This window comes from Malus sylvestris, chromosome 8, assembly GCF_916048215.2.
Source record: "Malus sylvestris chromosome 8, drMalSylv7.2, whole genome shotgun sequence".
Classification (NCBI taxonomy): domain Eukaryota; kingdom Viridiplantae; phylum Streptophyta; class Magnoliopsida; order Rosales; family Rosaceae; genus Malus; species Malus sylvestris.
In genome coordinates this window covers 1816048-1841437 of record NC_062267.1, presented here as the reverse complement: position 1 = coordinate 1841437, position 25390 = coordinate 1816048, and the positions used below count along the sequence as shown (strand labels likewise).

Here is a 25390-nt window from a genome sequence, read left to right as displayed (position 1 = left end):
GTCACATCCTATTAATTGATGCACACATGAAATAACTTACCAAATAAAACTCCAACTCTAATCTTTCTCGAATATATATAAATATCTAAACCAATTAGGGTTTGGCTATAGCGTTTAATTTCAACAGATAAACCCACACACACACACACATATATATAGTTCTAATAGCATTTGATATGGTCGCAAAAACCAAAACACACTCAAACAAATTAAAAACTTGTCAGTCAGTTTACAATTAATTATCGATACTCATTTTACAGTAGTGAGCTGCTCCCATTATTATACTCATACATGATACATTGGCTGAGACTCGAGGATAAAAAAAATTCAATGAACAAACAAAAATTCTCATTAATCCTCAATCAAATATCTAATATTCCATTGGATCTTCGGCATGGAATCCATTAGCACGATGATCTCCATTTCTTTCTTCAGCACACGAAAATTCTGTCATGTAATATTCAAATTTCTCAACCAAGCTTTCGGGCACGGACACAAGAACTCTCACAGCATCCAAATCTCCAACAACAGGTAAAAACAAGCAGTAAACATCACTCGTTAGAGGCCCCATATGCAATGGCTTCCCTTCTCCGAAATCCAAATCCTCTAACCCTAACTTCGCCCACTGCGATATAACCAAACTCGCGCACAGATCCGTCTTCAATGTTTTCTCCTCCAATAAGTCAACCATCGACCTTACATACTCATCATTTAGATCTTGTTTGGCCTGTTGAACCAACTTAACACCGTGCCGCAAGTTAGCGCCGACAAGATCCTTCACGGTGGTTTCGGCGCATGCTAGCACGAACCCGTTGCCGTAGTAGCCCTGTGGGATCTGAGGGTTTAACATTTTTCGTATGTTCATGGAGAAGAGGAGCTTGATGTTCAGAGACGGTGGCAGATTCAATGATCTAATCCAGGAGCGCCACGTATGAGATGCCAGGGTTTCGAAAGTGGTGCACTTCAGCGAGGGTGCGCATCGTCTCTTGAGGTGAAGGATGTCGGAGTGGGTGAAGGTTAAGGATGTGGGGACAAGCGGCTGCGATTGGAGCAGCCTCATTATGTCCACGTGGCCATTGTTGCTTGTTAGGGTAAATTGAGGATGACGGAAGGTTGCCATTGGAGGACTCCGGGATTTTAACACGTGGCGACAGTGGATCGGTTGGATTGGTGGATCGAGATCTGGCTTGGCTGTTATGTGGGCCCACGCGTGTAAGAACTGGGATGTGCCAATGCCGTCGCATAAACAGTGATTGATTGCTGTACACATGATCATTCCACCACAACGGAGATTTGTAACCTACAAAATTGGAATTGCATTTATATAAAAAATACAGAGAGTTTTGTATACATGAAAATAAAAATAGTAAAATGTTTACCTTCTGAACTATCATACAATTTAAAAGGATGTGCTATCCACACATCCCATTTTACTTCTCACATACCTCTTGATAATTTTTATCCGTTGATATTCTTCAATTCATTCGATCTAACGGTCGAAAATTAAAAAGGTGTGTGAGAAGTAAAATGGGGCGTGTGGATATCACACCCCATTTGAAATTAACTCCCTTAATGATTTGTTTGGTAAGTTAAGGACCTAAATTTTCAAAAATCACAAATTTACGCCAAGTTGTTGGATTCCATCCAATTTTGCTTGTCACACCCCTCACAATTATCTTTCTTTTACGTAATAAACAAGTTTCGTAGATGTAAATTAGGTAGCTTAGTCATGGTAGTGTGTATGTCTCTCTTTTCACAAGTTCGAATCCTCTTTTTCATAATTTAGTGCAAGTTCTTTTATAGTCTTATCAAAAAAGTAATAAACAAATGTTAAATTGGAAAAGGACTGAGGGTGCAAAATGAGAAATTTGTGCAAAAACGTTTTGGTGAACAAAAAAGCATAAAGAAAACATTGGATGCAAATGAAAGCACTCAAAAAAAAAAAAAAAAAGCACGAAATGAAATTCACCAAACCCTAAAGTTGACATCTATCGTCTCAGGCTAGGTAGTATGATGAGATGAGAAGGGGTCACTCACGCAACACAATCACACAACTTGGAAGTCTTGGATCGTTATCTTTGGGGCAGTCCACCTTTTCTTTAACGTTTAGTTCAAAAGAAAAAGGATGACTACTACTAAATACCCATCCTATTTCCTATATATATTGGACATGAGCTAACTTTCCTTCTCTTCTACTTTATTGATAACGATCCTTTATAAAGGAGAGGTGACGATTCTCTTTTTGCTACTTTAAAGAGAATCGAACACTAAACTTATTATAATCACGAAATTCTAAATTTTTTTTCTTCACTTAATTAGCACTAGAATTTATACCAAAGATTTAGATTGAAATTTTTGAAAAGGTTGGCGTCACCTTAACGGAAAGACAAAAGTAACCCTGTTTCTGGTGGACCGAGGGTAGATATTGGCCACATTTCATTTTCCGATATTTTTGGTTCTGTTGGGTGAAAAGCGACTTGTTTGTCTTGAGCGTAGGACTGTGCAGTGGAACTTTGTTTCCTCTATTTCCTCAGATAAGTGATTGAAAAGGAAAGTCCATATGGCAGAAAAAACCTTGGAAGTGTGTGTGTGTCTATATATATATATATATATATGCATATATTGGTATGTTATATTTTACCTCTACAAGTGGATAAATTTTTCAATATGACCGGTAAACGAGATGGTACATTACGTGTCATTATATAAATAGTAGGATATGTATGTTAAAAAGTTAATAACTTAAAAAATAAAATTTCTTACCAATTATATAAAAACACGTGATGTACCCCACATGTTTTAGTCACAATGAATTTTTTTTCCTATAAGCGGTAATTCCAGAAGATATTGGAGCACCAAAGGCAGTTGAGAAAATGCCAAACTTCCCATATTTAATGTCAAAAGTATTTTTTAAAATTTAATTTCTAGTGATATTACTATTTTATATATTAATCTAAGAAAATTAAAAAAATGTGAACCTTAGAGAAAGATTTAAAACTCGTTCAGAAGTGTTTTTAAAATGGTTCAAAGCATGTATGGTGAAAACATTTTTTGAGCCAACCCTTGATAAAAATATAAGTTAATCTTGGAAAAGCATATCAAGTGTTTTAATTTGGACCAAAAAACATTTCCTCTAACAACGTTTTAAGTGATTTTAAAAACAATTTCCAAACGAGTTACTATTCACCAAGACAATATACGTACAAAGTTAATTTGTTTTATTAGAAAATTGTGTTTTTTTTTTCCATGGGAAATTTACATGTTCGATTAAGAAAAAAGAAAGGAGAAAAAAAAATATACGGAATCGGACTGACCTGAATAACAAGAGGAGGAATATCCAAGAAACTGAGAGCTTCCACCCTGTACAAGAGTTTCCTCCAAGACCTGTTTGGCTTGCTGGAAAGTTTAAGAAAATCCTGAGCAGTGATGTCCATGAAAGCCTCGGCAAATACAGCACCTTCTCCATTGCAGTCAACCTCGAGCTTCTGGTCATGGTCAGCGTTGCTTCTCAACCTCCCAGCCAATGGGTAGTAGCCAACGAGGACGTTAGAGAGGGCATGTTTTAGGGTTTCTAAGTTGACAGATTTCTTGAAAAGGTAGAGATATTTGATTGAGAATCTGAGAAACTTTTGGTCGTCGAGATTTGAGAGGTGGATGCAATGCTTTGGGGTGGGGGAGTTTGGGTGGATTAATATTGGTTGATTTGGGTAGTAACAATCTGGAAGTTGTTCTTGAGATTTTAACATCTTGCTTATTTGCAGTAGTTGCTGATGGCTGGAGAGAGAGAGAGAGATGATCGAGAGACAAGGCAAGTGAGAGGGGAGCTAGGTAGCTAAGTAGTAGAGTGGAGAAACAATATCTACGGTTGGATATGAGGGATGGTACGATGAGATTCCTTTTGTGGGGTAAGGCTAGCAAGAGGGCGTGTGTATTAGGGGTTACAATATGCCCCCACTTCTCCATTTTATTAAAAAGTCATTAGCAAAGTTGTTAATTGCAAATTACTGCCTATTCATGCGCAAAACCTTGCATGTAACCATGATTATATCGCTTTTTCAGTCTCATCACGTAATTAGGTTATGCGATGAGATAGATATCTAGTGAAGATATATAATGTTGCATGACAAAATCTCACAATAATGCATGAAAGTTTTTGTTGGTGTCGTTGTAAGTTTTGCTCTTTTAACCTACGTACTGTTCTTTTGATAAGTGCGTAATAACTATTTTCGAGTCCTAATAACTTTCTATTTAAGTACCAAGCATTTCTTAGGTAATTTGAGGTCCCATGTCTTTAGGTATTTGTTAGCGCTAATTATGGGATTAAAGTCGTACTTCAAACCAGTACTACGTGCAAAGGTCTTTTAGTCTAGTTATTAGTCATTATATGTCAGTTAGGCTAGCTATAACTCTTTCTCAATTTTTACCTATGCTTTATTTAATATAAAATTTAATTTTGACTATGATTATTGCTTTTGACCGCAATAGCAAACAGACACTGACTTAATTTGTGTTGATGTATGAATTCACTCAAATTAAAACAAGACACTTTTCACTCTTATGTTCCCAACTGGGAATTTTAGTTTACTCAAAATCAGTATATTCCTTTGAAATGGTGACAAAAACGTTGCAAGTGTCCATGGAAATTATTACAACATAATATTCTTTTTTTTCGAGAGGTTTTTCAGCATACCCGGAATACGGATGGTACACCACGTTTCATTGTACAAATGGAGGGATAGTTGCAAAACAAAAGCTTTCTCCACTTATATAATGACTTGTGGTGTACCATCTATGATTATTATACAAATGGAGGGACACTTGAAAAATAAAACATTTATCCACTTAAATAATAATATGTAATGTACCACTCTGTGTTCCAGGCACACTGAAAAATTTCTCCTCATTTTTGACTCTTTGTAATAATTAAGCCAAGCTTAGATTAATATTGGATGTTTCGAGATTAATTAAACAAGATTAATTAGCATTAGATTGATGGCACTGAGCAAAAGGAAAAGGGATCAAGGAAAAAGAGAAGACAATGGATTGGCCATCATTCAATATTTGTCCCAAACCAAAGGCATACGTTTTAAAAGGACAACAAAGACGCCAACCCTTGAAGTTGCCAAGATGGAAAGGATCAAATTTTGTCTTTTTACCTTTCACTTCCATTTTATATATTACATGATGAGGTGAAAGTAAAACGTGTTGGAAAATAATAAGTTTAGGAATTGAGTCCTAGTATGTTAGAATTAGGTTTTTATTTAGATATTAGAATTTAGTTTATTATAAATAGAATGCTTATTGTTTTCTTGTGAATAAATTGGTCACAACTTGTTTGGATGTGCTTTTAAAATTATTAAAAGCGCTTTTAGAAAAAATGTTTTTTGGTTTCAAAAGCACGTAAAGTGCTTTTTCAGAATTTACTTGTATTTTTACTAAGAATTGGTTTCAAAAACATTTTCACAAAAAGCGTTTTCAATTATTTCAAAAGCACATCCAAACAAGCTCATAATCTCTAAGTGCAGCCATCTCAGCACTCGAGTGCTTGGACCATTTATCAGAGTTATGAATTCAAAGAGAAACCTTAATTAGGGTAACTTTCACATTGATTGAAAGGATAGTTAAATTAAGTGAAATTAAAAGTAAAAAAATCTCATATTTTTGTAAAATGTGTCAAAACAACGTCGTAATCGTTCCAATGGCAAAGAATACTCTAGGAGAACCTTATTTTACCTAGAAGAAGAGGGGGCGAGCTGGATTTGGATTTGGGAAATAGACAATCTCATATTGTTCTTCCTGTTTGGAGGTTGTGGGGCCGCATCATCAGCTACCAGGGTGTCAGTCATGATTTGGATGCCACGTGCTTCGGGAAATGGGAAAAATTAGGGAAAAGGATTCGGCGAGAGGATCCTTTTGTTGGAGATCCGGAGGATTCCGTAATCATGACTGTTCATCATAAATCGTATGATCAGAAATCATTTTAAATTTAAAATTAACTATAAATATTACTTAACGAAAACTGACCGCACGATGTAGAATGAACAGTAATGATCATGGGATCCCCAGGAAAAGGATCCGGCGAGAATCCTTTTCCGAAAAATAGGCCAACACAAGGAGAGAGGATCCTCGTTGGATCCTCCAATTAAATCCATTCATCGTATATTGTACGGTCAGTTTTTGTCAGGTACTGTTTATATTCAATTTTAAATAATAAAAATTACAATGATTTTTTACCACACAATGTACGATAAACAGATCTTCAAAATCCTCACAAAGAGAATCTAACAAAAATCCTCTGGACAACACAAGAAGCAAACGAAAAGATTCCCCTCAGCTGGACTTGTTGTATATCACCGTTGTCTTGATGTACCTCGAGTATGGATAGTTCTCCAAACATTTTGCAATGAACAAGTAACATCTGTCCTTTTAATTGAAGTTTATCTTTTCTTTTGTTATCTTACGAAGAATACCATATTTTACAACGAGATAATTCACCCGCAATAGAAACATGCCACCATATGAACCAGCCAATGCACAATTAAATTAAGAAAACTTTAACGAAAAGCATCCGGTACTGTTCACTTTAACGAAAAATCAAATTTTTACACTAAAAAGTCAATTTTGATACTATTCACTTTACCCTTTATTTTGTCCTTATCATTAAAACTCAAAGTTTTCAAGTCATTTTCATTAGTTTTCCTTTAAATTAATATCAAACTCATCTTGTAAGTCTATGACTGAGTAAACGTCCTCCATTTCCATGTTAACGGAGAGTTACATTTTTTGAAGAGAATTTCTAATTAGAGATTCTTTTAGCATGTTTCGATGTATTAAATGCATTTTAGTTTTTAGCCGTTATATTTTTTGTTTGAATTCAAATAATTAAAATGCAATAGAAAAAAAATTCAATGCATAAAAATATACTAGAGCATAATAAAATTCGGAGGGTAAGTGTTCACCGGTTATTCCCTAGAAAATTCCTGATTTCTTGCGAACAAGGGAAAACCTAGGTTTCATTACCATGAAACTTAATATCATCTTTAATTTAAGAATTCCTTTACTCTGTTTGGTGAATTAAATTTTCTTAAAATCAATATAGAGTATCGTAAACTCGAGACTACAGGACCTTATACGAGGTGAACGCTCTGAATCAACCGAGAGTACACACTCATTATATCCTCAAGTATAATTAAGAAATTTTAAGATATTCGATGAATGTTTATTACTTAAAATATGGTGTCCTCTTTCTTCTACTGCATTGAATGAGAATTCATTCCAGATTATGTCTATATCTTTAATTAATCCAAAGTTCCTTCGCTGATAGGAAGGATTAGACGGGCGATTAGACACGATTCCCGTCGTTAATAACCATTAGTCAAACTAAAGCAAACCAATATATTCATCACCAAACAGAAAAAGCAACGAAACCAAGCATCATATTCCTAAAGCAAATGTATCTGTGCATAATTGTTGATGTCAAAGATTATCAAGAATTTGAAATTTGAGGGCAGCAGATACCTTTCGTCGGAAACTTTATACGTAGATTAGCTGAATCGAGTAAGTGGCATCCGGGTGCTTTCTTTAGTATTAGCCATTTGGAATGAGCACACGATCTGGACGGCATTTCGCTATCGGCTATTCCACGGATAATCTAGAGAAAGATGAGTCCCATCATCCAAGTTTCCTTCACACCACTTCTGTTCAGAATCTCAGAGATGGTGATATGAATCAAGTTCTCCCAAAAAGACATCGAAACTGCGCAGTATATATACCCTAATAATCTCCAGCACACAAGTATTAAAAATAATTGAACTTGACATTTTTTGTCTAGATGCAAGTCAATCGAAACATTCGCTAAAGCACAGAGAACTCAACTGGTCAGTTTACTAGCCTGATTGTGACTCGTGTATTGTGTCGATGGGCTTCCAATGTGTTCCCCTTTCTGCAGTAGAGGGCATGCTCCCTGCTGATACATCAGAGTCCAACGCCCAGTTGCGTCATGTCATTATAATTAACATCAATAAGTAGAACACATCCCTAAAGTTCTACCACATTGCAGAAAGTTATATTTTAGTGAGTCAATCATGATAGTACACAGAACAAAGATTCAATCTGATTTGGTACAAGCAACTAGCTCTATTTTTTGATCTGGTGTAAACGAAATAAGCGATAGAGAAATAAAAATCAAACATACTAGGGTGATGAGATATTACAACCCAGCAACGTAGGAATTTGAGTGTGTGGCATATCTCACCCATCGATATGAATTGTAGCTCTTCCACTTCTTTGTTATATGCAAGTACTTTACCTGTATCAAGACAGATGAAGAAACACAACATCTTAGCATAACTGAGAATACATGATTATAGACGTATGAAAAATCGAAAATACAGAACTGGTTCGCGTTGTGAGTTTGATTCTCAAATTAAGGTCAACTAACTCACCTAGATGGCTACTTTAGAACCTAATTTTGATTTACACATAACATTCACTTGTAGGACACGAGTCAGTTTTAATTTGGTAGCACTGCTTACGTAGACTTCCAGCCCTTGTTTCTACACAATTCTAATAGCATTAAGAAAATTTAAGCTCCGAGTTTGTACCATAGGTCAACAGAAATTGGATGCATCCGGTTAGGTCCTTAGAAGGTCAAGAGAAAATCTTACCAGAAGCCTTGAAGGATTGACCATAGGTATTGTGAAGGTCATGCTAAGAGGTCCAGCTTCTTTGGTAATATTTCCTGCATCAGTACAAATGCAGAAACAAAGTAGAATTTACACATAAATGACATTGAATATGATACAGCATTACAGGCTCCAAAATAAAATAGTGTATACCAAGTGATTCCTGTGAAAATGTCAGCTTTGCCTGTAATGTAAGTTCAGATCCACCAACAATCTACAATGTAAGGCACCTGTTACTAATTTCGAACACTGAAGCAAACCCATCAGTTGTGTTTCCAACCGCTCCAGGTTCCAACTTAAAACTAACCCTGATGTAGCCCAGAGCGGACCAGAAATCTAACATTAATTTTGCTCTAACTCTAAGGTAGGCATTTGCTGTATATGCCGGCAGTGGAATCTGCACAAGGATTTTATCTGCAATAATGCTTGAGCGGAAATCAGCCTAACAAAACATGATTTAGATGGAATCAGATGTTACTATTTTAAGCTACGAGAATTTTTTGAACTTTTTCTTCACCTTAAGCAGTCCTGTTTCTTCAATTAACGCATTAATACGAAGGGGAGGCTTGAACTCCTGAGTGATGCGGTAATTCATGACAGGAAATTCGCCATCTGCTGGTACCTATTAAACAGTGGCGTGATCTATTAACTTTAGCACTAACAGAACAGTAGTTATATCTCCATCCTCAAGAAGTACTGCAGACGATTAAAAATTACAGTGTCTCAATCAGACTCACCAATGTAAGTGTTCTGTCAACATCGAAACTATCAAGATGTACAGATTCGTGGAAATTACAATCATCCAGTATAACAACCCCGTTCCTAAAATATAATCCGTTGGAAGAGGCAGCATAATCAGATTAAGAGGGCAATGCTACTAACAGTACTGACATCCTCATCTCACAGATCACACTCAATCCCAGCAAACTATTAAAGAAAGACAGTTCATGAAGACCACCGACATCCTAAAAGCATTTTCTACAGCGGAATGATTACCATAGGCTGAGCCTCCACCTCTTCCAATACTCACTTCCTCATTAAGAAGTCAAATTTCTGGATTGCTTGTGAGATAACTCTTCAATTGGATGGTACCATCAATCTCAGAAGTGTATATCCCTGCAAGAACAACATCATAGTAATCAAAACAGCTCAAAATTGATTACCACCTGGGGGTTGTGACGCCAACAAGAAATTAAAAATGGCGAGACAAACACGAGGTACTTACACTGGAACTGAATGTAACACTCAATTTCAATTACGTCCACAAAAATTTCCTCTCTTTCTACCTCCACGCTCATTTGCATCAACAGATTTTGCGATTGTCGTCACTGGCATTCTCTTGGCCTGATACCAACATGCAAGTTTAGCAAGTCAATCAAACCATACAATTCAATCAGAACCAACCAAAAATACTACCACCAGAATGCAAATTATCATATAAATAATACCATTAAAATTCCAGCAGAACCCTTAGGCAGTTACTGCCCAGGATCAACCACAAACGTCGCCGTCGCCGTCGTCCTTCCAGACCTTCACTTTCCGGAAGAAAACCTCCGCGGTTCCCTTCCGAACTTCGCCGCGATCTGCATCAAATTTTCAAAATTCGAAGCCTGAAACCATAGAAATTCGAAAACTTTGAAAATTCGAAAACTTTGAAGAGTCGAATCAAATGCGAGCGAGTGAGAGTGAGACTTACAGCCGCGGAAGACGATGCCGTCGCCCCTCTCTCTGCAAAAGCTCGAAGCTTCTTCTTCCTTTTCGAAGCTTGGCGCTCCGGCTACAGATTTGGCGCCACGTTTTAAAGTCACGAGCCGATCACGTGACTCCAACGAGACGACGACGTAGCGGGGCCGTTGAATCCCCGCCCTGCTCAAAGATGGGTCCCGCCGATTAAAAATATCCGTCGGTCTTCTCGCTAGCGTTAAAAGAGCGAAATCCGGTGGGAGATGCTGCGATTCGTCATCCATCGGACAAAAACACGAAATAAATAATAATTAAATTAAAATAATAATCCAGAAAATATTAAAAAATAATTAATATCCGCATAATTGTCACTAGCTCTTCCCCTCTCTGCTCTAACCGCGACGAGATCACGAATCCACAGCTCTCAGCTCGTCAAAGGCCGATATTTCTACGCACCCAGATCGGAATCCGAGTTCCCAATTCCAGATGACTTGATTCGGTGGCGAAATTGGAACTAGGGTTTGTGTCGGTGAAATTGGGGCAAATTTGCGGTGGATTGGATGAGAATTGGGACTGATTCGGACGTGGGATAGCGGAGTGGATGGGACTGGACTGAAAAAGGTAAAATCTTTCTGTTTGTTTGATGAGAATCTGAAAGCTTTCTGCGGGAAAAAAAGAAGAAATTAATCGAATTTGTTAATGTGAAGGAAAAATGGCGACGCCAGTGGAGCCTCCGAACGGGATCGGGTCGAAAGGGAAGCATTACTACTCGATGTGGCAGACGCTGTTCGAGATCGACACCAAGTACGTGCCGATCAAGCCGATCGGGCGGGGAGCGTACGGCATCGTTTGCTCGTCGGTGAACAGGGAGACGAACGAGAAGGTGGCGATTAAGAAGATCAACAATGCGTTCGAGAACCGAGTCGACGCGCTGCGGACGCTGCGGGAGCTGAAGCTGCTGCAGCACCTCCGGCACGAGAACGTGATTGCCCTGAAGGATGTGATGATGCCGATTCAGAGGAAGAGCTTTAAAGACGTGTACTTGGTGTACGAGCTCATGGATACCGATCTCCACCAGATTATCAAGTCCTCGCAACCGCTTTCGAATGATCACTGTCAGTATTTCCTCTTTCAGGTAATGTAAATTGATTGTTTTCGGATTCAGATTATCTTTCGCTTTGTTTTGTTAGTGAAATTGTTACCAAATTGGTGATTTAATCCGGTATGAACTCGTACTCTCGTGCATATATTGTCGAATTTACTTTGCTATCTTGTCCATTGTTGGCTACTTGGAAGATGAAACATGTTTGCATTTTGGAATGCTACATAGAAGCTGATACTGCAGAACACTTTTGATAGTTCTCGCTTGGTTTTATGAAAATTCGGAGACAAGACCGCAGCACTAATGTTGTTGAACATAGAAGTTTCAAATAATTAACGTAACCATGCTGGATTGTTGAACGTAGAATTATCGTAACCATGCTGGATTGTTGGGTGGTGCTACCGTTTCTTTCATCGATTTGAATTTGAATTATTGATTTGGTTTAGACTAGGGCTTTTAAGGGATGAGCATGATGGATGGATTGAGCTGGTGGATTTGATTTTACCGTGCTTCCTTTATGCCTTTCGTTCTTTTTCTTTTTTCGGAAAAACCCTTTTTTGTACTTCTTGTTGTTAATTTATTTCTTTCTACGGAATTTGTCCTCCATTGTTTCGAATTTAAAACTTTTGGAGAGGATATGTTCACAGTTGTCTTTCGTGTTAATCTTTTTTTTCACTTGTACTGAAGAAAATAGAATTTCCTTGCAGCTGCTTCGAGGCCTAAAGTATCTCCATTCTGCAAACATTCTCCATCGTGATTTGAAGCCTGGAAACCTTCTTATCAACGCAAACTGTGACTTAAAAATATGTGATTTTGGGCTAGCGCGCACCAGCACGGGAAAGGACCAGTTCATGACCGAGTATGTTGTCACTCGTTGGTACCGTGCTCCTGAGCTTCTGCTCTGCTGTGACAACTATGGAACGTCGATTGATGTGTGGTCTGTTGGGTGCATCTTTGCTGAGCTTCTTGGCCGGAAACCTATCTTCCCTGGTACAGAATGCCTCAACCAGCTCAAACTCATAATTAACATCCTTGGCAGCCAGAGGGAGGAGGATCTCCAATTTATAGACAATCCTAAGGCGACGAAATACATAAAATCGCTGCCCTTTTCTCTGGGGACCCCCTTTACCCGCCTTTACCCTGATGCTCATCCTCTAGCAATTGATCTACTGCAAAAGATGCTTGTTTTTGATCCATCAAAGAGGATTAGCGTCACTGAAGCACTCCAACACCCATACATGGCCCCATTGTATGATCCTAGTAGTAACCCTCCAGCCGAGGTACCTATTGATCTCGACATCGACGAGGATTTAGGAGAAGAGACAATAAGGGAGATGATGTGGAGGGAAATGCTTCTTTACCATCCCGAAGCTGCTACAGACAATGCCGCAGTGTTTTCCTGATCATCTTCTTTCTAGCTTCGCTATGTAGAACTTTGAAATGCGTCTTCCATTCCAATAATCTTGAAGCAGCATATGCTTCAGTGGGTCGCTCACGCCTTCAATAGCTTTGTTAATAATAAGTTACGAGCAGCTATGAGCCTGAGCCCTGCATATGATTGGCGGCGTTTTAAGTTTGTATATATGTGTGTTTTTGTACGTCTATGGAGTCCGGAACTGGTTTCCTTTTGTAATTAACGCAGATACTATTTTACGTCCGCGAAATTTTGTATGATCGACTGAAATTTTACCATGGAGGCATGCTATCGCGACACCGATGTAGTGATACTTCTCCTTTCACTGTTCGATTAGTTTCACAGTTCAAAATTAAGAAGTGATTTCCATGCTTCAATGCGTATTCTGTTTATCGGATTGAATGAATCATAAAAGAAATGGAGGTCCATAAGATGTGGTCCGTGTGCCAGCACTGCTGTCCTAGTAGAGAGACCCATATGGAACATTCCTATGTATACAGGAAGACTAGTCATGGTATACGCGCTTTGACGGGTGGCGCGTATACCTTCAGTACTAATCACTGTCGGGATCGTTTTTCCTTTGTGAGGAATGAGATCGACTTCATGCACTTACCTTCCGCACCATGTCCCCACATTTGGGTCACAAGCGTTGCGTGATTGAACTCGGTACTTAAAATACGTAGACGTCTATGGCAAGCACAGTCGATGTGGGATTACCAGATAAATGACATTGGGTTTTATTTGTACCCTTTTCGAGGCCCGAATTGTGTTTGGGTTGGAGTGTCTCCTTCTTCTTCAAGAAGGCTTGGGCCAATTTCCAAGAAAAGGGCCTGTCCGTTTTAAAACTGATGGTCTAAAAGCATGCTCCTCACTAGTAATTTTTTACGCGCACAAGACAATTTCAGTTATTCACTCAAGCATTTCGTCGAACACTTGATGAGGTTATTATCTTCAATCAAATTATGTTGTGCACATGTCAACAGATATCGACGTATGCAGAAATAAGATAATTTGTTGGGTATTGTTTACGCAACCTGTCGACACACGCTTGCAGGCATTACAATGAACGCTTGGTGGGTACAAAAAAGATATGTATCAAACATTTGGACGGTCCTTGTAAGACCTTCACATGTATATCTCCCGAACTCTAAGTGGTCCTAACCTTGGTCCCAATATACATATGTCCTTAGTATTTGACTCAGTATTTGACTCTGTCGTTCGCTTTTATTACATGAATCAATTTTATTTTTTTTGTCAAACGATAGATTTTGTTAGATTAGTTATTAGATTAGCAACCGACGAGATTTGAATCCACGCCGTCATGCAAAAACTTAACTCCTTTCCACTACTGTGGTAAATGACCACTTGCACAATATGTATAATATTTCATCTCATGACTTTTGTTTTCGATACCCGTATTAGTTTTTCGTCCCGCTAATTAAAATACATGCCGAGTCGGCGTCGTGTTTCATGTGGTGATGTTCCCATGAATTAAAAAACAATGCCATATATGAGAAAGGGACGATTAAAGCAAGATTTTTTTTTTTTTTTTCTTTTGTGTTTTTGGTGGAACTCTTTTCTCCTTTTGCCCTTTTCAGAAAATTGAGAGAGTTTTAATTGGATGAGAGTGAGTGTCGTCCTTCTTTGACACACAAATTTCTTTGGAGTTATTGGTCTCAAAACATCCATGCAAAAATTAGGCACCACCGACATTTTATACCCTTTAATCTGTCTTCGTCTCCACCAAAGAATTTGGGTCAATTCTTATTGGTTCTTGACGTACGTCCAACCAACCAATCACCTTTCAACTTTTCAGCTACCAAACTAACCTACCTAGCTAGCTAACTAACCATGATGCTCACATGTGTAGAGATTCCATAAAATAGTTTCCACCTATTTTGATAACTTGGAAAAATTTGATGTTTCACTATAAAATCAGGTGGTGATATAGAAGTTTTTCCAACTTTTTGTAAAGACATGAAAGGTCGGTCTTTTAATTTACTTGACATGTAATTTACACTTTGAACACATTTTACCACTCTTATAACGTGACCAATAGTGAAACAATTACATTCAAGATCTTGTTATAGACATACTAACCTAGCTAGCCAACTAAGCATTATGTTCATATGTAGAGATTCCATAAAATATTCAACTATTATAACAACACGAGAAAAAAGTTGAGATTTCACTACAAAATCGGTTGGCAATATAGAAATATCTTAACTTTTTATAAAGAAATGCAAGGTCGGTCCTTTAATTTACTAACATAGAATTGACACTTTAACACATTTTACCATTCGCATAACGTAACCAGCCGTGTAATAGAAGATATAGATAAAAAAATAGTGAAACAATTACATTCGAGATCTTATTATAGACTCTAAGACATGTGCTAGACGTGTTGATTAGAGAATGAACAGAGGTACATTGACTCATATTTCAAAATAAAATCACCTTTTATTCATGATTTAATTAGGTTTTTGGGTATTGAATTTCATTCTTTTATACAGATATATTTATAATTCCAGCCGATCAAAATAGAAGAACCCACTAGTTATTGGCAGACATTGGAAGACTGCACGGGAAGGTTCTTGCGCATATGCACGACTAGATCACTAAGTGTTTCATGCATGCTTACATATATAATAATTCTATAGATAATTAGGATAATTAGACCTAAAATATATTAGGCGATTTTGTCATCTTGTTCAACTTTTATATATTCTAATATTACGTCCACCGTTTTGATTGACTGATTGCAAGGGGGAATTTACGAAACCTTCATCTCACAGTTCATCACTAGCTCCTTCCACTTCCCAGCATATATATCAACTAGGGATTTTGTGTCGAACCCTAGCTAGTTGCAGCACCAGAATATTAAACTAATCACTGATTAAGAAAGATAAATCATGACATTTTTTTTATAAATGTTTAGAGAGAGAGGAGGCTACCCCATCTCATCATTATGGTATCTCACAAGTCTATTTAGAGATTTACAGAGGGGTGATCTTAACCCCTTTTTAAAGTTTTTACCGATTACTCACCAAAAAGGATTGCCGGCAAAAGAACCCAAACCTAGGCATTGGTCTAGTGAAAAGAACAATCCTTACCAACTCAACCAACTCTAGTTAGCAAAACAACACATTTTTTCCCTCTACACATTCATGTTCAATTATATTCGTTGTTTTCTTTTGATTCAGTCAATTAGAGGACTAGAAACCAAGAAAGGTATGTAGAAGAGATTACCATTATCATTTCTCAGTAAGAACTATGAGCCAATTAACAACAATAACAATCAAGCCTTATTTCATGAAGTGGTGTCGGCTATATAAATCCATAATGTCATTACACTTAATTGTGCACCACGTCTTTCCTTAGGATTCTACCAGTGATGAACAAAAACTCCTTATTCTGCAAATAATAAACTCGAAATCTGGAGACGTGATTGCTTGCAAGCAAAAATAATTGCCTTCACAACGAAGGCAGATGCAAGAGTATTTGATGGACAAGTAAGTGACCCTAGTTTTAAGGTTGGTAAGAGGAGTGCAGAGAAAGGTGAGACGACAGCACTACAAGTACATTAGCCTACTTTATACTCTGAAACTCACTACTTTAACGTACACAACTGATCTTCCATGCTTGATCATGGGCTTATGATATTCACGTGTAGGAAACCCTAGCTAGTAGCTTCTAATGATATGCAAAATTAAAGGAGAGAGCCTTGAAGAGGATTTCTTCACCAACACATATGAATTGTATGTTGTCCAAATATAATTATAATCACTACTAATGTTCTTGCATGAGGTTATCAGTCATTCTACGTTGCAGTTAACTGCACTTGCGGATATAAAAGACAATAAACCAACAATCATATGAATACATTCTAACAAATATAACTTTACCATATCGATAATATATATCAATAATTACAGCAACATATGAAGGACATATCGACAGCATCCGCATGTCCATATTTTCTTTAAAGCAGTCATGAAGACTATATGATTGATAAGTCCCAACTTTTTTCTAGAGACTTATACTCACTAATGAAAGAAGCACAAGCACCAACAACCTCAAATGCTAAGGAAAGGCAGAAAAAACCCCACAAATAGAAAAGATGCTTGAATCAAGACTGTTTCCATGTTTTAATTACTTTATTTTTATTTTTTAAGAAAGAGTTTAAGCAGAAGAAAAGAAAAAAAGGTGAAAATCATGGCTGCAAAAGAAGACCAAATAAAATTTGTTTCGGGGCACCCCTTTACAAAAGGCTGAATTACTAGACCCTACGAACCAACTACCACTTTCTCTCTCATCTTTCTCGATCTCTCTCAAGATATCTTGATCGATACCTGATAACAAAAACAAAAAAAGAGAAGCAAATATGGTGCTTGGAGTAATGTTGGTTGGAGAATCACGTCTCAAACGATGCTGATTGACCTTTTTAATTACGTATTGGCATCTCTCCCAAACCTTTTCCTCAATGTGCTCCATCACGTAATTGTTTTTGCTAAAAGACAGAGAATTCTGGCAACGAAAACTCAAATTTAGGTCCACTTGATGGTAGTATATGACAGAAGAAAATGATGGAAAACAGAAGGCAAACAAAAGTAAACAAGGAGTTTAATTGCGTATCTGCTTCATATTGATTAATTTTCTTTTTATACAAACGATAGCGTTGTCCGTCTGACAAAAAAAAAAAGTGTTTAAAAGAAAATCAAATACGAAACCTCGAGTACGAAGATGAATACTGCTAATCAACGGAATTACAAACCCATCACAATTAACTTGTTTTTCTAGAATGAGTAAAAGGATACATTGCCACCAAACTATTTGTACACACACTACACTTGTGAATCCAACCCAACTTTTTTTTATGTACACAGAAAGTTTGTATGGTTCATTACGACAATGGTCTATGACATTGTTCTCGTGATTATCATACTTTCTTCCATGAACTCGATTTTTATTTTTTGTAATTATCCAAGGATGCTACTCATGTCATTTTAGTTCAACAAACTTCTATCTATGTGGCGCAATTTGAGAGGTAAAAAGTCAAAAGTAATAGGAAAATGTACTAGTAATGTTACGTAAATCAAATTTTTAGATTAAATTTGTAAATTATATGATGTGTCAACAATAAGAAAAATTACCAAAAAATTAAGGACAACTCATTTGTAAGAGAGTATAAAAAAAAGGGTCATGAGTTCGGCCCATTCACAAGATCATTGTTTGATTATTTACATATATATTAGCCCAGCGAAGAAGGCCAATAGGAGTAAACTAAGTCGAAAATGTAGCAAAAAAATTACAGAAGTGTTGCAGTTAATATTTAATTAGGAACATGATTGTATAAATCATAATAGATTATGTTTATGAATCCTATTTCATACTAAATTATGTATCGGGGCAAGTAAAACCCGTCATATATACTATAAATAAAGACACAAAACATGAAGAATATCAACAAAAACTTCTTAAGCCCTTCTTTCCTGATCTCTATGCCGATCTCCCTCTCTCTTCCCTCTCTAAATTTATACTACAACAAAAACTAAAGACTCGTTACTTGTAAAGAGCATTTGAATTATTTAATTGGCTCCAAAAGAATTTCCAACAATTGTGGGCATGCATTTTGCATCACACGAGTAAGAAGCTTTCAGCTCAAAGACCACATCCCACTTTCTGCCCATCCAATCCACAACAATTAGCCCTCTATTACGCATACGACTCTCACTAATCCATTTTCAATGTATTCCAAATGTTTCTACAAAAATTCATTAATTTAAAGGTCAGGCCAGTATAGAAGGCATGCAGTTTGATTTGGTTTTTTAGCTAAAACGTTATTTGAGCGTGGCACAACTCTTTAGTTCGATAGAAGTAGTTTTTGAGTTTGCTAAATCATCTTGATTCATCTGTGAAAAATCTGTCAATATCCTCGCTAAGTAGAGATGTTGGTTTGACAAAAATACATTAAAAAGGTAACCACATGGTCCTTCAGGTGACAATTTAAGGAGGATATTGACAAATTTTTCACGAAATGATCAAATAATTTACGCTGAACAAATTCAGGGACTACTTTTATTGATTTTCAATGTTAAAGATTAAAATGAAAAGTTATGTGAATCTTAAAAACCATTTTGGCTAAAAATCTTTTTGATTTGTACACTGCTACTGCATCGTGTCTACCATTGGCCCGCTACTTCATTAGAAAAATAAAAGTCGGTTGAAATGTTAATATATATTAGTGCTTTTTGTAAAGTATACTTAATTATGTGTATTAAACTACTAATTAATCATTAAGTTACAAACAGACACAGTAATTTCAATGCTCCTGTAAAATATTCGACAATAATCTCGTCCCTTTGACTTTGTTTAATTCCTAGACTGGTCCCCAAAATCTTGAATGTAATACAATAATATTTACAAGATCGATCTAGTACAGTCTGCAGTGCATCTAGGTATTGACCAAAGGGCAAATTCTTGGATGTAATCGGAAATAATAATAGGTTTTTCTCTCTAACTTTATCGTCAATTGTATGGCAGAATTCCAGAAACTAAAAAGAAGTATTATGAGTTAATGTTTAGGATATGTATAGTGTTAAATCAATCCACATAGTTGTGAGTGAATTGTTAGTCACAAAGATCCTTTATCTTTATAGGGAAGATGCAAAAACAAGAAATACAGTAAAGTAATTACAAATGGTGAGGTTGATATTCCAGCGCTTGCAGTTGCAGACAATAATATGGCGTACTAGTGCTTCTGGTGGGCACCAAATGACAGTAAAAATAATGGTGCAGGGGACGAGAGAGAGTACACCCTATGAGTTCGAGGCACGGAAAAGGAAAAAAAGGAACAAAGTAGGGTGCATGGTGGGGAGAGAGCTGGGTTCCACTCTCACCAGAGAGGAACACAGAAATTAGGGTTTCAGGATAAAGTTAAAAGAGACTTTGGATGTGATCTTTAACTATGAATATTTTTTTATTGAAATCTTGTTGATTTTTAAATTTTGATCGAGATCCCTGAAATTAATGTGATAATTTATTTATATGTACGTTACTATATATTTTTTTAAATTAAAAAATAGAAATTTTAATTGTTTATATAAATGAGATTTTAAATAAAAAACCATAATTTGTGGGATTAAAAATATTAAAATATAAATATACTATTTTATGTGTGTTTGTATAAACATGGGTACATTCATCAAAATTAAGCAAAAAAATTATTGTATAAAAACATGGGTACATTCTTCAAAATTACAAAAAAAAAAAGATATTAGGTTTAATAACATTAGTAAATTTCTTCGATGAAACTTGACATGGATACATTTTAAAATCAAAGAAAAAAGAATGTACCCATATAAGTTTAAAAATGGATTAGAAAAAAATTGAATAGATTTTATATAAAAAAAAATGATACATTTTACATATAACAAATTGGTATATTTAAGAATGAGTACATTTTAAGATTAAAAGTTTTACATGAATGGGTACATATAATTAGCATGGGTACATTTAGCAAAATAAAAAGTACAAATAAAAAAATATATGGGTACAAATACAAATAAACTTTAAAAAACATGGGCACAAAAAGAAATTAATATACGGGTACAAATTAAAATTGAAAAGAAAATTGGTACAAACTAAAACTAAAAATATAAGATAAAAAAATTTAATAAATATAAATATACTAATTGTAACATTTTTAACATTAAATGAATATATTTAGAAAAAAAAAATATTTTATTATTAAAATAATTAATGATGTTATTAATACCCAAGGACCTTGATCAAAAATTGAAAAGGAATAGGATTTTAATCAAGGGAGTTTTAACGAAAAGCCCACGGTACTGTTCACTTTAACGAAAAACCATTTTTTAACACTAAAAAGTCAAACATGGTACTATTCACTTTACCCTTTATTTTGTCATTATCATTAAAACTCAAAGTTTTCAAACCCTCTTCATTAGTTTTCCTTTTAATCAATGAAGTAGCAAAAGGAATGATGAAAACCTAATTTCTCCTAAAGTTAACCTGCTCGTTGTGGCCTTTGGGAGCAAAGAGAGCACCAAATAATCTTATTGGCTTATGTTGGCGTCTCTCATGCCTTATTCTGATTCAGAGTGAAGACCTCAATTTTTTGCTTTGTCAAGGTGTGAATTGCTACCCATCAATTGGGTTAGGGTTTTCCTACAAACCGGAGGACTTAAGGCGTGTTTAATTTGACCTTATAGGAGGATAATGAATCATTCATTCACTTTAACTCACTCTTCATACAACCAATTACTTTAACGCTCTGCTTAGTTACATGCCAAATCACTTTTTTGCTTTGTTAAGGTGTGAACTGCTACCCACCTATTGAAGACCAAACTTTATAACTTATTATTAAAAGCCGATATTTTTCCTTCACTTGCAACGTAAGATAAGTGTGATAGTAATTTACAACGATAAAAGATCTTACGTGTGATAGTAATTTACTACGATAAAATGAAAAAAATTGAGGTTCTACCATAAATCAGTTCGCAACATAGGGAGTAACCCAACTTCCTTATAAACTCATACGAAGTCCCTTCTCTCATAAGTGTAAGATTCATTGTCAACAAATATTACACTCGCTAAGTGTGTATATAGAACTATGGTTTAGGAATAGAACTATATGGGGAGAAGCTTCTTACTGTAGTAAACTCGAGACAGGAATAGGACCATCGTACATGGACCATATATGCACTGTATAGGACTTCTTCAATATTTCACTGTCCTTTTTTAGCTCCAGATACAAGCGGAAATACACTTTCCTTTCGTGCAAGAATAATTTCATTTTACTGTAGTGGAACGAGATTCCTGCTCATAAGTGACTTGAGACCATACACGCACCAGATAGCTAGCTAAAATAGACAGCGCTTCATTACAAAAAGGAAAAGTGAGGAGGACACCAATCCGATGGAAAATTTTCTTCTGATCTTACAATGATCCCTCTTTGCAGTGTACGTAAATGATAAGGTTTTCTTTCTAATTTTAACCCTTCAACTTGTGTATCTTTTGCTATTTTATTACATTACTGTGGAGCTGGCAAATTGTCCATGACAATGACAAATTGATATGAAAGTGATGCCACGATCCACATAATCCAGATTAAGATAATGCGATATACAGATTAAAATCTTGCAGGAGAGAATAAATCTACCATAAACAGCAAGAATTCACCTCAATCATTGTTGTTGGAGCTTAAAGTGTTGTGAGTGTTAGTCGTGTTCATTGCGATATTCCGGAATGACATCGTGGTCCCTCTAGCTATAAGGGCATGAATATGAATAAAGAAGAAAGTATTGTTCCTACTATTAAAACACTTATAAAAGTTGAAATATATTTAGCCAGATAGAGACACACAATTTGAATTGCACTAACATTTCGTTTATATTCTTCTTTCGTCTTTTTTGAAAAGAAATAAAAAAATTGAACTATCAAACTGTGGAATTGAATTCTACTACTGCTAATAATACGACATACACAAGGTTCTAAAATGCATTAGGCACTAGTCAGGTAGCGTCAAAGGCCTAGCACCTAGGCTTTTAAGTGGGGGCTTAAGTTTTTATTTTTATTTTTTAAAAAATTTTAGTTAAATTTATGATATACATATAAATAAATATCTACTATTACTTAAAAAATACATTATTGTATTAGGACACATAAATTACAAAATAGAATGATATATAAATTATAATTAATGTTCATCCAACTGTCCAACACTACAATTTATTGAAAAAATAAAATGTAAAATAGAAGTTAATTATCTATTTTCTGTTTATGTAAGAATTGTGACCTAAACAGTCTAAGCGGGCTCCTAGGCGAGTCTAGACGGATTAGATGGGTATCTAGGTAGGTATATGCACCCTTTCTTATTTTTTAATAGCTTAGGGATTAATCGTGGCCGTGATCAACCGCTTAGCTCCTAGGATGCCCTCGATGAAACTTCCTTTTTGTTTTTTTTTTTAACAATCGATATTATCTTTACTAAAGATAAAGAGGGATGAGTTTAGCCTCATAATAGGTTAGCAATAATGTGATCAAATTCATATTTGGCTAGAATCGAATTTAAAACATCTCGCTTACAAATGAAGATGAATATTATTTCGTTGATGCTATCATTAGTACTCAATAATAACGCACTCGTGCTATGAAATTCTTTCTCGTGAACTCCAGAGCATTCATGAGGAAAAGAAAAATGATCAGCAGCAAAAAGAAAAAGAGTTTCAGAAACGCCAAGAACATTTTAGAGAGAGAGAGAGTGAGAGAGGGAAAATGTTGACAGAGTGTTTTCTCGACGAACCCTTCTATCATTGGTTAATTATAAAAACGAGTAAAACTACACATGTCAAGAATCTCTTGGTGCAAATAAAAGTAGGGTAACACAGAGAAACTAACTATTTAAATAAAATGTTAAAAATTATTGATTATAAAATTATTACTTACTTAATATGCTTATTTATTTATTAATAAAATATTCTTTATCAACCAGAAATCAAAGAAAATAGTATTCTACCATTCCATGCATAAACTGAAAGAAATATCATGAAAATAAATTATAAAAGTAATTTTTTGTTGTTTTTTGTTTTCCCTCGCCGACATCTGATCATAGTTTTTTACTCTTCCACTCTCTCCGTCCTACTTTTTTTCTTTTTCTTTTTAATTTTAATTTTCATTTAAATAAAACTCCTTTAATTCTATTTTTAATCGTTATATATGTTGTCGGCCTATTTAACTAAAGAATTATAAAGATATGCGGAGAGGGAGCACAACAAAGAGGAGAGACAATTTGGTGAATTGTGAGATATGATTTCTCACCTTATTGTGCTTTATTTATAGTATTGTAGAAGGTAAATTTCGCATATTTAGGTATTAACATACAAACAGAAACTATCTAAAATATATCATAGAATTCCAATAAAATTTACACAAACACATTCATGGTTAAATTTTTAAATTTAAACACATAATTTGTAGGGCTTTTACATGGTTGGAAACGAAGGAGACGGGGTTGACGATCCTTTCAGATTTGAACCCAACATAAAATATTTTTAAAAGACGGTATTGTCCTTGTCCTACTACTTTTATACCACCTCCGTCCCTGAGATTCCTTCTGCTACATTCAGGTGTCACTTGTTCCATTATTTATCAATAAAAAGGGCACAACCTGTCACTTGCTACCAAAACGGATAAATCCGGTATATGACGGTGAAAGAGAGGTAAAAAGTACAAAATGTACAAACTAAATAAACTAAATCATCGTTTGTTTTTTTTTTAATTATCATTCGACCCGAAAATCTTTTAGTTGATGCAAATGACCTTTTTATTACAGTGGTGAAGAAGAATATTGTCTTTACATCACGGCGTAAGTTGAAATTTCGTCGACTTTTTAATTTAACATTTATTATTTGACAAAAATGAAAAATCTTTTAATTGATAATGAATCCAATAAAATTGACGGTTTATCATGAAGTTACTAATTGTTATTATAATCCATTACCTGTTCAACACAAATAAATGTTAAAATATCTCTTCTGACAAAAAAATTGTTAAAATATATCTAAATCAATAAATTTAAAGTAGTTAAATGCTGATAAAAAATTAATTGTAAAGATTATGACATTTATATAGTAAAATATAGGGAACTTTAACGAAAAGCACCCGGTACTGTTTACTTTAACGAAAAACCACATTTTTACACTAAAAAGTCAATCCTGGTACTATTCACTTTACCCTTTATTTTGTCCTTATCATTAAAACTCAAAGTTTTCAAACATTTTTCATTAGTTTTCCTTAAAATATACTGTCACATACCGGGTAGTTTTCTCAATTTCTCAACCCAAAAAGAGAAAGAAAAAAAAAAACATAAAATGGGTCATTAAATTTTTATAGAAAAAAAAAATTTTATGAGTTTACTGCTCACCAGCTGGAATTGGACAGTTCTGAAAATCTCGTACATACTTCACATGCCTCACCAGCTTCTCCCCCAACAAACCCTTCCTCATTTGCGGGAGAGAGATTCAGTTTGCCGAACACGGTACATTCATCAAGTGTAATAATACAATTATGATAAATTTTATTTTTACAATTTTAATTAATTGTATTATTATATTTATTATACACATTGTGTTTCCAAGGCATTGAATAATTTATCTATTTATAGAGAGAATATATTTACTCATCATTCTCACTAAATGATAATGCTCATCATCATTTTTATATAAATTTAAATTTTAAAATATGTATCTTACATATATTTTAAAATTTAAATTTATTCAACAGTAACAAGTAAGGTGGGTAAAAATGCACCCATTTATTTGTAGAAGAGTTGGGAGGAGATTCCAAAGCCCTTTACTTTTCCAACTTTTTTCTTTCTATTTTTCTTCATTTTTAATTTTTTAATCAATTTTCCAATTTCTTTGATTTTCCTTTTGGAATTTTTTATTGCATTTTCCTTCTATAAATTGACCCCTCAATTCCATT

General features: G+C 35.2%; 2 protein-coding genes and 1 pseudogene across 2 annotated transcripts; 1 reads left to right on the top strand and 2 right to left on the bottom strand.

Annotated features, from left to right (window-relative positions):
• Positions 1-209: 209 nt before the first annotated feature.
• Positions 210-3884, bottom strand: LOC126632188 (alcohol acyltransferase 9-like). The gene is made up of 2 exons (XM_050302461.1): positions 3315-3884; positions 210-1300 (listed from the first exon to the last, which is right to left on the bottom strand). The coding sequence occupies exons 1-2, from the start codon at positions 3744-3746 to the stop codon at positions 371-373; spliced, it is 1362 nt and encodes a 453-aa protein (XP_050158418.1). The 5' UTR covers positions 3747-3884; the 3' UTR covers positions 210-370.
• A 3491-nt stretch (positions 3885-7375) lies between these two features.
• On the bottom strand, positions 7376-10651 carry LOC126632505 (AP-4 complex subunit mu-like; annotated as a pseudogene).
• A 5-nt stretch (positions 10652-10656) lies between these two features.
• On the top strand, positions 10657-13161 carry LOC126632189 (mitogen-activated protein kinase homolog NTF3). The gene is made up of 3 exons (XM_050302462.1): positions 10657-10988; positions 11075-11502; positions 12177-13161. Exons 2-3 carry the CDS (start codon positions 11080-11082, stop codon positions 12870-12872), a joined length of 1119 nt encoding a protein of 372 aa, XP_050158419.1. The 5' UTR covers positions 10657-10988; positions 11075-11079; the 3' UTR covers positions 12873-13161.
• Positions 13162-25390: the final 12229 nt, after the last annotated feature.